At 34.8% G+C, this 15,855-nt stretch overlaps 1 protein-coding gene across 1 annotated transcript; it reads right to left on the bottom strand.

Annotated features, from left to right (window-relative positions):
- Positions 1 to 1,093: 1,093 nt before the first annotated feature.
- On the bottom strand, positions 1,094 to 12,158 carry LOC105627683 (serine/threonine-protein kinase BRSK2). Its single transcript, XM_012208965.1, has 13 exons — positions 12,059 to 12,158; positions 6,742 to 6,922; positions 6,525 to 6,665; positions 6,285 to 6,435; positions 5,935 to 6,150; positions 5,596 to 5,795; positions 5,250 to 5,480; positions 4,481 to 4,782; positions 3,432 to 3,580; positions 2,987 to 3,139; positions 2,493 to 2,667; positions 1,680 to 1,909; positions 1,094 to 1,318 (listed from the first exon to the last, which is right to left on the bottom strand). The coding sequence occupies exons 1-13, from the start codon at positions 12,156 to 12,158 to the stop codon at positions 1,094 to 1,096; spliced, it is 2,454 nt and encodes an 817-aa protein (XP_012064355.1).
- Between the last annotated feature and the right edge of the window lie 3,697 nt (positions 12,159 to 15,855).

Here is a 15,855-nt window from a genome sequence, read left to right as displayed (position 1 = left end):
CTCTCTCTCTCTCTCTCTCTCTCTCTCTATATATATATATATATATATATATATATATATATATATCTCTATCTTTCTTCTCCGTCGTGTGTGAAAAAATAAAAATTCTCTCATTTTTCGCGCCAGATCATGTCAATGTAGTTGGATGTTGAAATGTATGTGGTTGACTTGTGAATAAATTGCGATGAAAAGATTGATATAATAAAGCTACAAATGAAAAAATTATGCAACAAGCGAACAAAAAAATAAATAAAAATTATAATTCACAAAATGAATAATTTATAATGTATCGGGATAATAATATAATACTCTCCAAGCAACAGTGTTTGTGTCTTTTCTATAATTAATAAATGAAATGTGTCCAAACGTAAAAGTGCCATTTTTTTAAACACAAACACAGCGCGATGCAATTTTATAGTGACATTCATTGTGGGGGGCGAAATAATATAGTAATATTATTGTACTTAAGTGTTGCTCGAAACATATTTTTTAAATATACTTTACATTTCTCTTCTTGAGAGTATAATCATGAAACTTTCTCTTCGTGTAATTTTTTATGTAGGCTTATTTGTTGAAATATATATGCCATTCGGCGATTTTATCTGGAGGCAATTTGGAAATGTCTCTCTCGAAATTCATTTATTCTTATAAACACTGACTACAATGATTGTATTTAATGTCTCATTTAATATTTCTTCTAGCGTTTAATTTTAAGTTGTTTGAGGAAAATGTTTACGCACGTATCGTTCGAAACAAAATTAAATTTTTTTGAATTTTGAGAATGAAGGGAGCTCGCACTAAAGGTTTCGATGTTTCGAATTACACAATGCAAATTTGATAAATGTATTATCATCACTGTTATCTCTCTATTTTTTCGCTATTACTGCTGACGATGACTAAGATTCACAATGTTAAATCTCAATTTTGTTTGTTGCAACATTGTATTACGCATATAGATGTGTCTCACGCATTTTCTGCAGTTCTTTTAAAGCGTTAGAAGCGTTCGTCAGAGGAAACCTCACCAGAATCTCTGAGCGCTGTCCCATAGGCTCTTTAGACTTGAACGGAACTCGAAGCGAAGATTCTGGTAGTATCACGCTATGTTGTTGCCGCTCATCGTGGTCACGCATTTCTTCTCAGGCGTGTTTTGACTCTCCGAGTTACTTCGAACCGCTTTTGGCGGGCTGCCTGGCGTTGGTGTTGTATCGCCCGACAGGGCATTGTTATTATTCGTCGACGTCGAACTTCTTCTACCGTTCTCACGGGTCGGCGATTTCACGTCAAATACAGACGTATCCGATTCGATGTCCGAATCGATCTAAAAAATCGATACGATAATCTGTTAATTGCTGATGACACAAAGTTGCTCTTCTAATATTCACCGTACACAAATTTCTACAATAGCTTTAAATAAAATTGAAACAAAATTTTAATCTTCCATTAATTACATTTAAAGCAAGCGGTTGATTGAAATTATTTATGTAGAATAAATGACAATTTAGATAACATCAATCTAGATTATGAATGAAAAAGAAATTACGTAGTAATGGAAATTAAGTGGTTTTATGAAATACTATTTCAATGAAAAAAAATTTTGTTTGAGATTTCAATGAAATAGATATTCCAAAGTAATAATTATTATGATATAACGAAAATAAAGATGAGGAATGATGCGCTACCTTATTGAAACAGACTACCTGTCTGGTAGCTGGGTGAGGACTAAGAAATAGTCGTTCACTGGTATCACTGCCACAGCTGGAACTCTCGCTCATCTCTGTGGTGAACTTTCTGGAGGCCCTCGGACTAGGCGGCGCGGCTCTGCTTTGTCCTCCCAAGTTCATACTCACATTTCTTGAACACACCTGAGACTGAATATGCTCGCATACTCGCCTGAATCTTCGAATGTTTCCTGCGAATATCAAATTGACTTCATTGTCTGACTTAATTTGACAGTATCTAATTTTTTTAGAGAAAAACAGGGTCATCATCAAGTTAAAAATTAAATTAATTCATATGAATGACTTCCTTGAAAATTAGCATTTGAATTGTGTTTCGAAGATTGCTTTTGCTTATTAAAATATTGGATTTTATATAGCGTGCTTCTAACAAACTCTGAATTTATGAGCTCGAGTGACTCCGGCATGTTCTTGTCAGTTGTAAGAGATTAAAGCTTCATCAAAAAAAAAGCCAGACTATATTGCGTCGACAGATCGAATGTAGAATATACATATGTGGATAGAACATAAAATTGTATATATATGTTAGCTATACGTGCCAAGGTAACATCGATCTAGTTGCGCTTGGATGATTGCCAAATGCAAAAGAGGCGATTCACCATACCGCGTATTTTCGCGAAGGCTTCGTACTTGTCGAAGAACCCTTCAGTCAACATTTTTTCTTTAATTTTTGTGCTATATTTGGTTTAAGAATAGCAAAGATTCTAATTTTTCTAACTGAAGGAAAAGTCATGAAGAATATGACTGTACGCTTACCGCTCAATAATGTAAAGGTAATGGCGAAGAGGGGCTCATTCGGCTGCTTCGAGATTGCGCTAATGTCAACTTGAAATCGTACTTGTCTCTGGAACATGGCTGGTGCGGTGCTACCTCTTTTGTACTCCACTCTGAACGACATTGGCGAGCTCACGCTATGAGATAATTCTGCTATCTGTAAGCGTCCAGTTTATCTCAAATTGAATTAAGGTCAGAGAGGTCAATTAAATTGATATACTTATAAAAGTTGTAATAAAAATTCTAACAGAAAGGATTATGAAAGTGATAAATTGACTTATAATCATAAATTATTAAATTTCTTCAAATCTTTAAAGATTTTTAAAGATATTTTAAAGATTTTTAATGCATGTTTTAATGAATTTTGTCGAGTTACTTTGCTGATGAGTGTAATTCTCGTACACGTAAGTATTATTTTAAATAAATAATAGTCGCTTATACTTATGCCAAAATGAACTAAATTTTGATGCACTTACCGATAAAAAGGCGTGAATTAGATCGGCTTTTACACTGGCTAGAGGTTTTCCTTTGACCAAAACGGTGAAGGTTTCATCTTTCTCCGTAGTCATCAAACTACCGAACCATGATTTTTTTGTAAGTTCCGGCGAAGAATCCGGCGTGAGATGTACCTATATGCAATGGAAACTTGACGATAAACGCAACGTTAGAATTATCGTAAATAATAACTACTGCGCTATACTGTGATATAACTTTTAAACTAATCTTTTTTCAGAAGAATTTTGTTAAACATCCATCGTCTTTCTTTAATTTTGTTAAGAAGAAGAATCTTCAGTAGATTACTGATCAAAGAAATGCAATTTTCGATAATATAACCAAACATTGCAATTGATAGACTATTACACAATGTTAAACAATTTTACATAGTGAAAAGGAATAAATTATATCTTTTCTACTGCATACCTCCTCGGTACTAGTGAGCAATTTACGACGATGAAACCTGGGACTACCCAAGAAAGAATTCTTGATCGTGGTTAATCGCGATCTCCAATGATGAGCTCCAGATCCCGCTCCGGTGTGAGGCGACCCCGGCGGTGTAACTCCAACCGCTACTGAAAAATGAGTTATATCTTAAAAACATATACATATATGTACTTGACTTATCTGAAAATTAAAACGTTAGCTTATTTCTTCTTTTTCCGTAATTAATTAGTTATCTCCCAAAATTTTTGTTCAAAGTAAATATGATCATTATGTGACGATTGATCGAAATAAGGAGAAAGTCTATCGTGTGAAATTACACAATTTCATTTAATTATAGTGTGAGTCCTATATATCGGAATAACGTTTGCTAAAATGTAAGATTTTAATCTACGTGATCACATCGAAATATTGTGTTTAAATATTAATACACAATCTTGCAGTTATGTGATAAATACGAGAACACTTAACGTAATATGATCTGCCGTGCTTACGGTATAGTGGCTTTAAGAGCAGCGATTAGCTTAAGTGATAATCGGTGTTATACAATACAGTTTCTTCAATATACGCAATCCACAACTGCGTCATCTGTGCACGCATACACACATACATATAAAGCGATCAAAGTTTAAAAATGTTTGAAGAGCGTATTTTGAAGAAAAGATTTTTCTGTATTGCATTTGAAATTAATGCAAAAAATATGATGGTATTTTAGGACTCGGATCAAAAATTATTTTAATAAGAAGTAGACATATTTTTAAAAAATAATTATGATAAAATGAGAAATTTACATTAGACAATAAAATTATATTTTAAATAGAATATTAATCAATTTTATTCAATCGATTTTATTCATATACAATAATAATATATATATATAATACAGAAATTAGACATATTTTATATATATTATATATATATATATATATATATATATATATATATATATATATAAAATATGTCCATTTTAACATTTTTTTCAATTCCAATCACTTTTTGTAGAGACTAAACATCTGATATGTTCAACTTACCTGGCTGCACTTCATTGAGTTCAATACCGACATTGGCAAGCGCCGGCGTCGGCGTCGGGACACTTTGACTCGTTGGACTACCGTTTCCGGCGATAGTATTGGCGGTACTGCCACCAAGGGAGAGTCTGTGTGCACCGCAGGCAATAGTCTGGCCCATGTGCGACGTCGGCACTGCTCTATGAGGACTGAGTAGACCTGCAGGTGCATGCAACGGCGAGTTGCCCGGCGTTGACGTGTGCGAATGAGACGCATGAGTGTGGCATCCACCCGTGCTCGGTGATCGACGCGCGTGATGTCTCGTGCTGCAAATAATTAGCAATCTAATTAACGGAATCATGAATTTGTCATTGTACACGAAAAACATTAGACGCATCAATTAAAATATGTCTTTTTTTGATATTTAATCGAATGAAATAAACGAATTGAAATGTAATTCGATAATCTGACACAAGTTCAAGCTTGTAAATGCAGGACGAATTGACAAAAAAAAAGGGAGAAAAAATAACATGGGGAGACACGTGATAGGTTGTGCACGCGACATGTATGGATAACTGACGCTGTCACGCGATTTCTAGCCAGTTTGAAGCGAACCGCACAGCTGCCTATCTTTACACTGAACGTTTTCGCCGTTTACAGTTGGCACGTTAATTTTATCGGCAAAACACGCGGGTGTTCTCGACTTTGTTCTTCACACAATAAGAATATAAAAACGACTTATCGTCTGCAACATCGTTTTTACTTCTTTTTATTAAAATTCACGCTTATTTACCTCGACTGTCTTCTAGGCGTCAAAGGCGAGCCATGGCTGATTTGTCCGAGATTGAGCGCGGTACTTCCATTCACTCTACATGTATCCACCCGTTTTCTCGGCGGATCGGCCTCTAATTGTCCTGCGGATCCTCTCATGCTACTCCTCATTACCTCGAGCTCGTCCTCACACGCTGGTCTTCTTCGCTTCCTTTCTAGCAGTAGGAAGTATATCACCTTCTCCGTATTGTGGCTGAGAGAATATTGATGCATCAGATTCCTCAGTTGCTTTTCTCAATACTTTTCCAACGCTCAACAGAAACTAAATGCAAAGTCTTTCTACGAGAAAGGAATATATTGTATCTTACTTTGGACTGAGCAGTTCTTGAATGAGTTTGTCGCGCTCCTTGAAGCAACCAAGACTTGCGATCGCTTGTAGCACGTCGGGATCGATTGCTTCCACGGACGGAATAACGTGCGTCTGCACTACGTCCATCATCGACAATTCCAATTCCAACTCGCCCTTTCCCGCCGCCGTTACCCAAATATGCCTATTTATTTCTGCTAACTAAAAAAAATTTACATTTATTCAGAAAAAATATCTTAGCGTTTGTAAATACATACATGTATCTGATGTTAATATGTTTAGAGAGAAAGAGAATATTGCAAATTTTTTTTATTTTTTTAAGAAACAGAAAAGAGCTCACCGTTAATCTTTTCTCGGGATCAACTTCAATCATGCCTCTGAGCAAATTCTGACATTCGGGCGGTACAAAATGTGGTATGTAAAACAATCCGCGCTTAACTTTCTCCAACAATTTTCTCAAATTGTCGTCGTCGAAAGGTAAGGCGCCTACTAGAAGCGCGTAAAGTATTACTCCACAAGACCATACATCTGCTTTTCTACCATCATACTTTTCACCCTATTAAAAGGAAGCAAACGTTATTTCATGACGTTGAACCCAAGTAGCTATTATTCGCTTAATATTTTTGTGTAATTTGATCGTAATTGATCGTACAAATTCATCACAAATTGATCGTAATTGAGGGCTCTTACTCTAATGACTTCGGGGCAGGCGTAATGAGGTGATCCGCAACTAGTCTCTAGCATAGAGCCCGCGGGTTGTAAAGACGCCATTCCGAAATCTGCTATCTTAATGTTATTCTTCTCGTCCAGCAACAAGTTCTCAGGCTTCAAATCTCTATGACTAAAAGTGATAACAAAATCAAACGAGCAAGTTCGAGATTATTTCGTACAGACACAATTATAAGCTAAGCGATAATACACGCGACTCACCATATACTATGACTGTGGCAAAAATCTAATGCAGAAATTATTTGTCGAAAAAATCTCCTCGCTTCTTTTGGGGTCAGTCTGCTCTTTTTAACCAAATAATCGAACAGCTCCCCTCCTGAGACGTGTTCCAAAACAAGATATCTTGAACAAATTTAGGAAACGTGATATTTTTGCCTTTATTAACTTTAATATTTTACATTTTCATCAATGTACTTACAGATATTTCTTGTTTTCATATACATCCGAGAGCCCGAGCACGTGCGGATGATCGATTAGTTTCATAATGGCGATCTCACGCTCCACTTTCATCAACACAGACTCCGAAAGCTTTTCGCGGTTGATAATCTTGATTGCCACTTTCTTCCCCAACACACAATGTATGCCGAGCTTAACTAAACCTAAAATTTAAAGATAACACAATATTTATGCAAGTATATACATATAAAAAGTCAATAAAAAAATTTCTCTATATTATTTATCATTAAGTAGACTATTTGATTTCTATAGCACTATGATAATTGTAATTTTATTTTTTTCTTTGATATAATTCCAAAATTTTTAATTATTAATTTGCCATTCTGCGATCAAAGAAAAATAGTTGAACAAAAAAATCAGTGAAGATGTCGATGTGGAACGTCTTGAATTACTTGGGGATTGAATTATTTCTTGAGAATACGATGGTATGTAAACACACTATTATCCTGGACAGACACAATGATTTTACTCGAGTGGTTTGACATTCTTTCCGCTTGATAAATTCTAGGAAGTTTGGCAGCGTAGGCAAATTTCTATTAAAAATCACTTTTCGAGTATTTCGGGTAAACGTAATTTTATTAATTTGCTGTATCAAATTTCGGAATACATTAACAATTCAAATTAATCAAATACAAACGCTTCGATTTTTTATTATTCGATCTTATTATCTATTAATATATTGACAATTTTAGTTGCTTTCAGTCTATCTTATGTGTCTTGCGTAATGAAATAGTTGGCTAATTACATTTATTTCACATCCGTTTTTTATTTATTAATGAATTATTCAATATCTTTTTTATGCACTTGGCGTATATATTTTCTTTTTTTAAAAAGATTTTTTAAGAGATTATTCTTTTCGAGAAAAACTATTTCTGTATAATTATCTATACAGATCGAGTAATTACACACTATTGTGATCGGCTGAATTCGCGGTAATGTACGAATATGTGATAATGCTTTAATCAAACGCATGTTAATTCGCGCATAATATGCCTGTTATAATCACGAGAAATCTTTTGTTGATTAAATTCTTGTGAATTCTATGATAAAGAATACTACATCATTTTATAGCTATTAGTTACACTAATTAACATATAAATCATTGATCACATTAATAAGGACAAATTACAGGAACTTATTATAATTGAAAAAATCAACAGATTTATGATTTTTTATAACGACGAGTGATAAAAAAATGATTCAAAAAGAAGAGCCAATGCAGAAATGGGATTTATGAGGTTGATACAAAATTGATTTAAATCGCCATTGGTGGAAGTCCACGAATCGCGCCACACAATGTCTTTATCCACTTAAATGGCTGCGCTATGACGATGACTGTACATGGCTTAAGCAGATAATTAAGGGAAGAAGAAAAAAGAAAAATACACAGAAAGAAACTGTCTGTTGTGAGATAATGATGGAGAGCAATTAAGAATCCTCGTAACAAAGTCATATCTGAAGGATTAAGAGATTTAATCCTAAATAAAGAAGATCTTGTGTCGCTTTACACGACGATTACATAAAAATTGCGAGTATTAATGCAGGTCCTCAGGCGCAAAGTGATCGATGTGTTTTGATTACTTGAGTGAAAAATAATATTTCACGTGCGCATCAGCTTCTCTGTATCTGTATTGCATACACTTATTTACATATCATCTAAAAATATATTACGTTTCTATGACGTTACGCTAGTATGTTATAAATAGTCCAAGACATTTTTTATGATCGATGGCTATCATCTTTCAGCCATTCTCAATTGAAACGCGTGAGATTGTCTCGTCTGTGATTGACGAGATGACAATTCCTATGGAATTAAACGAACACGACGTTTCCCATCAAATTCGGTGGCAATTGCATTAGTGGTTATTGAGACCATCGAGAGTTAAAGTGCACTTCCCTCTAACGATTTACGTCATCCATGATTTAACGGTGACGATAGCATATGTGCATTTGTAGAGAGAAACCTTCGGATCCGTCACATGCAGTTTAGAAATTTATATTTACCGAGATAAAATTTTACATAAATCTATAAACAAGTTACATCTTATTGTTAATATGTCCAAGAACTGATTGTGAAACGTCTAACAATGAATTCTTTCAATACATAAATTTCAATACATAAATTTATGATATTAACACATTTAATCTTGAATCTGCTTTCGAATACGTGGTAGAAAAAGTAAAAAATAAGTTTTATGTAAAAAATAATTTATATAAGTTTCCAATGAGCAGAATGTCTAAAATCGACGCATAAGCAACTTTGAAATTTTTAAAAAAACATCTTTTGGATATAAAGAATTCTGAAAGATATCTTAAAATTATATATTTTATGCGTCGATTTTAAACATTCTGCTTATTGGATTAAATCATTAAAGCCTGAATATATCAATTTTCGTTCATTTTTTTCAAAATCGATTCACACACTAAGCTTTTACTCGAAGATTTTTCGTACGTCATTTAGCATCTCCGTCTTTCTTGCGAGAACTATCGTAATGTTATTATTTTTCTTTCTAATGTTTTCATCGATTTCGTCAATTATAATTCAAACCATGTGCACTCATGTTGCGAGCATGAGCGGCAATTTCATTACCCGTTCGCGCGTGGGTCATGGAATTCAAAGCGTGGAGAGGAATTCATTCGTATGATTAACGTGCCGTATTGTCACGTGCCAGAGCATGCACCCCTTTCGAGATGCATACGGGATCGATATAGTCCATCGGAGGAAATGACCACCACGAGACCCATCCGCTGAAAGCCGAGCCGCGAATTCATTAACGAGCTTTTGCAAAATTACGTGTTGATCGAAGAAGCAAATTGTGTTTCTATTTAGACCTCGCATCTGCGTCGCAAGTTCCATTTCTAGATATTACATCTAAATAAAAAATGAATGGAAAGTAAAAAGTGTTTATTGAAAAAGAGAAGAATGTCTCATTTCAACATCGCTAATTTAGTCTTGCATTTACACGCAGAGTATACGCGTAAGGCGAATCGGTGAAAATTCTTTTTTCTTTAATACGTTCATTGTCGACATTATTACTTTCCAGTCCTCTTGCTGGTGACACTTAATTAAAAATGCGTATTAAGATTTAATGCTTCATAAAGATTTACAATTGTCGTCGAGTCTTTTTCGTACAGCGTGATACAAAGTGAGGAGCTCTTAAACTTTGAACTATAACCACATTTGTTATTAGAGTACCAAGTTACAAAACAATTCAAGAATAGATATTTAGAAATTATATTCTCTATTGTTTTCTTCTGCTTTTTTATATTCTTTTGGTGATTCATGCGTCCCTCTTTAGTGGCATTTAAAGGGATCTTAAAGTCATCTGTTTTTTACTAATTATTTTTTAAATAAGTGTTTTTCTAACTGCTTTTATATATACAGATTTAAAAATCCTTCTCCACAATTAAAGTATAAGAGATAATATAATTCAAACCAATCGACTTTATGTCGAAAACAAAAAAATTAAATTAAAGTTTTGTTATCGGCTTCTGACGTCGACTCGCAACAATATTTGTTTTCTATGTACAAGTTTTATACTTTGTATGTATAAAACAATCTTGGTTTGGATTAGGGATTACATGAACAAACAATATTGTGTTCTTAGAATTAGGCTTAGATACTTCATATAAAAAATTAATTATAGTTAGAAAATTTGTACGTATTTATGCAATATTGATGTAATAATGTGTAGTAATATATCAATGACACGTAAATTGTATGTATGTAAGGTAATATAGATAGCTTTAGAATCTCCTTAAAGGGAATATAATCTGATTCTGTCAACTTATAATTATGTAGCAGTAAACAAATGTAATTTTCTTATACTATATTTTAGATATGCGATATTATTATAGATATGCTGATTACCCTACTCGAAAACGTTGCTAATTCTCTGTCTGCCATAACCGTTACATGACATAATTAGTACGCTGTCAGTATCGATCGTATAATAGCATCGAATGCCTTTGAGGTGAGAGCAAATTAGTATGGCGTTAAACTTCCCTCTCTGCAAATTCTGGACGCGCGAGTTCTTCATAAAATATTGATTCTGTAAAACATTTGTTCTTTTATTTATTTCTTTTATAATTTATTCCGCAAAAATGAACTTTTCAGTCAGAAAATATTAAAAAATAAATTGGAGTAATTAAATTTTAGATGAAAAGCTCATTTTTGATCATAAATACTATCGCAATACATTACAAGATAAAACTGTTCATATTGCAATTGAAACTTCTGACGCTTGCACAAGTTTACAGCGTTATATTGAGAAAGAAAATTGTTCATTTGACTAATTTAATTTAGTTATCATTTCTTTCAAGATATTTAACTTAAATATTTAATATACTCTTCATCGAAAGAAATAAAAACTAAATTAATTTAATTAAATGAACTATTTTTTTCTCAGTGTATCATTTGTAAATATGTATGTGCAACAGTATTATGTTCAAAATATTGTTTGGTTTAAGTCTCCTCGATGTATAGTAAGTTACATAAAATGTGTATATCTATTCTTCGAGAATTTGCACGTGTCGTACGTAGTTACTCCAACGACTAATTCGTATTTGAATATGAAATGAGAGTAGAATGATATGCATGAAGGCAAAAAAGTCAAATTGAATATTCGAATTGAACCGATAGCCTACGAAAATGCATTCGGCAACAGTGCCATAAAGCTAATAGTCTTGTCGCGAAATGGCTTCGATTTGATCCTATTACCGCTATAATTCACTATTACCGCGAAATAACTCGCATTAACCATCATGTACCTGTTACAAATTTTTCTTTCTATTTTCGTATTGTTGCAAGAACAGAATTCTCAATTTTTGTAGATTCAAAAGACATAAAAATATATCCTCGTTTCGGAAGCTTGCGTGGGCAGTGAGATAATCTGTGAGAATTACAAATGTTCTGTCACAATGCGGCAAACCTTGAAGTTCTGCGAAAGTTTCGCGATAAATTTGTATCGATCAACGTATCATTAAACCTTAACCGTTTAATCTTTTTCAATTAAAAAGGTGTAAAACAGAGTTTAAAGCTCTGTAACTGAGAAGCGTGTTGGCAAGATCTCGTATATTTTCTCGAATACGGAACTTAATTGAACATTCTGACTCGACTTGATTAGACATTCCTGTGGCTATCGTCGATCGCAATAACGATTGCAACGGAGATTTGTAACAGAGGGGGGGGGGGAGAGGAGGAGGAGGAGGAGGAGGAGGAAGAGAGAGAGAGAGAGAGAAAAGGAGCAAGAAAGAGGGGGAGAGCATGCACCACCCACCAGTCTGGCCTTTCCCCAAGGTCTTTTCCAACCGATACGGGCCGACGTACTGATGGGTCTCCTGGGTGTTGGACCCAACGGGGCTCTCCTTGCCCTGCATCGCCGCTGAACCACTTCCTTCCTCTTGGTCCGCCAGGTTGAAAGGTTGTTTTATAAAAACGGCCAAACAGAGCTTCGATCTTTCCTCACTTTTCGTTCTCTTCGCTCGCCGTTATCACTTTCTTGTGAATTTTAGTACCGGTCTTCTGTGTCCTATCGCGATTTCACGCGACATCGTGCTCTTTGTCGTGATTTGTGATGGAATACGGAAAATGTTTCGAAGATAATTTAATGAATAAATTGTCTTCGAGTTGGCGTATATTTTTTCAATTTCATTCGGGCAGCAATTCAAAGATAATCATTGCGATATACACGTCAAATATCATTTTATCATCGGTATTCGTCCATTCCTTTTCGGAGAACATCGCGTAAGTTTCAAGATTCGAGCACAGGTTATTTACGAATATCGTCGGATCGTTGCCTCTTTTTCGCTCGAATTAATCGACAACTGTAATCGACGACTTGTAAATTGCGTGTCGTATACATTCCTTTCGTTGTCACTAGCTCAGATTTTTATTTTTCGATAAAGTAACATTCATGAACGAGAAGCGATGAAAGACACCGCTAAATATCCCCAGGCGAGAGCATCACGCACCTGAATTCACTGCATTCACTATCATCGTGACGAATTTGACATAATTTTCTTTTATCTTTGGCGGATGCTTCTTGCGTATTCTTTTCATATTGCCTCTTTCACCGTATACTGACGAGACTATCGGAGACGTTTCAAGGAACGTCAATTAACTGGTGTAGTCTACTCATTTAAATCAGCAGAGAATCGAATGGATGATAGACACAGGGATATATATGGCTATATATTTACAAATATGCCTGCTGTTGTTGCATTAGTCGATCGTGGCCGGCCACGATTCCACAAACACGAAATTGGGCGCCATTGTGATTCGAGGAGAGATTCCACACGGTGGAATCCCTTGCTTCGTCGAGGACGTAGTTCAGCCCTGACGAAATTGGCCGCTTTTGATCGGTGGCGGTGTCGCAGCTCCTCTACTTTATGACGGTTCTCCTCTCGTTACGCCAATCCTTTTCAACTCTCGTTGATCATATCCATCCTGCTTGGCACTCGACGAATTTTACTTGGTGGCGATGTTTTAAAATTTCTCAGACACCCTCGGAGATCGGGCAGAACATGTGTAAACTTGAAGAAGAGACCACCCTCCTTTTCCAAAGTCGCACCATCACTCTATCCCGCGTGCACTTGTGCATCGATGATATCGCTACAGTCGAGCGATAAGCAGCGTGATTATACTTGCGAGACCGGGCTGCAAATCGAAACTTTTTGTCACGACGAAAAGGATCTCACGAAGAATCTCTCCCTCACTTCACGTTTTTACACGTTTCGCATTTATCTTCTTTCGTTTTGGCGAAACTATGTTCTCATTTTAGAAATGAAATTTAGCTCCGTCTTACAGAACTGACGACGGCCACCACGGCGCTCCCAGTTCGATTATGTGCCGGACATACAGAGGGGGTAGAAAGTGCGCGCGCAATCCCACGCCCGCGAACGAGGAGACCCTTTCCACCCTCTGCGCGCATGGGAAACCACCACCGACCGAAGGCGACGGGAGGGTATCAGACTGAACTCGGGAAAACGTGGCGGAGAGAGCAGCCGCGTGTCTACCTTCGGGGGTAGTAGAGTGTACGATATGCGGGGGTGGCATTGCCGCCACGTCCCGTCGGTACAGTAACGATCACCGATGGTTCGCGTCCGAGCTTTCGTTCGTGGTTGAGTGAGTTTTCCGTCATGCGAGGGTGTTCACAGCTCGGTTTTTTTTTCTGGTGCTAATTTTATCTCTTAGTCAGAAAGCATTAAATAGTTCGTCTCACTCTTCCATTAAAAAGTGATGCACTCTACCTCGGATAGAGTTTCAAAGTTACATTATACATAAATAATATATAGAAGGTAATATGTAATATATTTATATGCGCAATTTTGACATAATATATATAATAACTTATATTGTATAGGGATAAATTTTAAAAATATTTTTTATCTTGTTTTCTTTAGGATCATTTTATGCAAACAAAAAATAATGCTGTAATCTAATGGCAGTATGTTTAATAAAATGAAAACTATTTGGATGATATATTTTATTAGATAGTATACTACATACATATCCAACATTTTTAACATTTTGTACAATTGTCACAAATAAATATAATATGTAAATATTTTTTATACAGTGAGAATAAAAAAAAGCATTTGCTTAGAAACAAAGTCTGCTAAATTTATTTTTTCTTTATTTATTAAATCCTTATTTATTTAATCGTATTATATATTCTATATATTTTTAGTTAAGAAAATTTATCTAAAAATATAAATAAATATTATCATTTTATCATTTTATTTGTACTATTTGCGCAATTAATAATGACGCTTACTAATTATATTTTTTGTTTGTTGTTTTATTAGCGGCACGTGTATTTAATTGAGTTTGACAAGTGGTTAAAATATACACCGAACCACTTTCCATTTATTGGTTGAAACGAGTAATAATACCTCACGACAAAGTCAGAGTTATATTGTTGTCTCGTGGAGAGAGAGTCGTTTCCGTCTCAAACGATAAAATGTGATTCTTCAGCGACAGAAATGGAATGCCGGAACTGCATTCCGCTGTCATTGATGTAACTCGCTTGACTGTCAACGTTTTAACTGACTGTGACGGAAGCCAAGGGGTTGTCGACTTATTAGACATAGACCTAAACTACTTTCGTCCTATTGTGATGGAAAAAATTGTTCTTTGATTAATAATTCGATTCGATTTATTATGAAATAATTATTATATTTAATATAAAAATAAAAAGATAAAGTAGTTACTTTTGCTTCCTATATAATATAAATGCTATAATGCTATAAATGCGTTAAAAATCGAGATTTAATTTAAAAATTGCTGTGCGTAATCTCTTCGATTATTGCAACTAAAAACAGCACGTAATGATTAAATTTATTTAATATAAAATTAGAGATGAAATGTTTCATAATATTTTCCAGTAACAGGATCAAAGTTTGTGTGAAAGTTTTCGCTATGTGGATATCATGTATTATTCATAGTAGAATTAGGTGAAATAAAGATTGCTAATCCCTTTCTGTACTAATTAATCGTTTATTATCTTTAATTAATTAAAAAATTCTATTTTATAGCTTTCTTTCAAATTCAATATCAGTGAATATGGATAACTCATAACTATAAATAATCAAGTGTTACGTACGAATTGCATTTCTTACATTAAGATTTGTTATTTTTTAAATATCATCTTATCCCAATATCTTATACCAATATCTATATTAATTATTTCCAAACAATCTTTTGTTGCATATTGTAATAAAGTATGAAGCGTATTAGAAAACGTTTGTTAAATCATCTCGAATAAGCGGAAATAGCTTCATCTTGATCTTGATCTAAACGAATCGTTCGCTTTCGTAGGGGAGGATTTGCAGGAAAAAGGAAGAATTTCTCTGTATTGTGGTACCTATTAAACGTAGCAGTTAATTCTTTCGGAGAGGGAACGAGCGAGAGAGAGAGAGAGAGAGAGAGAGAAGAAAAGAGAGAAGAAGTAGTAACGGAGGACTACTTCTCTCGATGAGAGGCGCATGTAATAAATATGACAAAGGTAAAACTTACCCGCCGTCCTTGGCGTGAGCTACCAGTGAGGAGAGCTACTTGCAGAGGCGAAAGTGT

Source organism: Atta cephalotes, assembly GCF_000143395.1.
Source record: "Atta cephalotes unplaced genomic scaffold scaffold00001, whole genome shotgun sequence".
Classification (NCBI taxonomy): Eukaryota; Metazoa; Arthropoda; class Insecta; order Hymenoptera; family Formicidae; genus Atta; species Atta cephalotes.
Note: the sequence above shows the minus strand (reverse complement) of the source record. Positions and strands in the feature narration are given on the sequence as shown.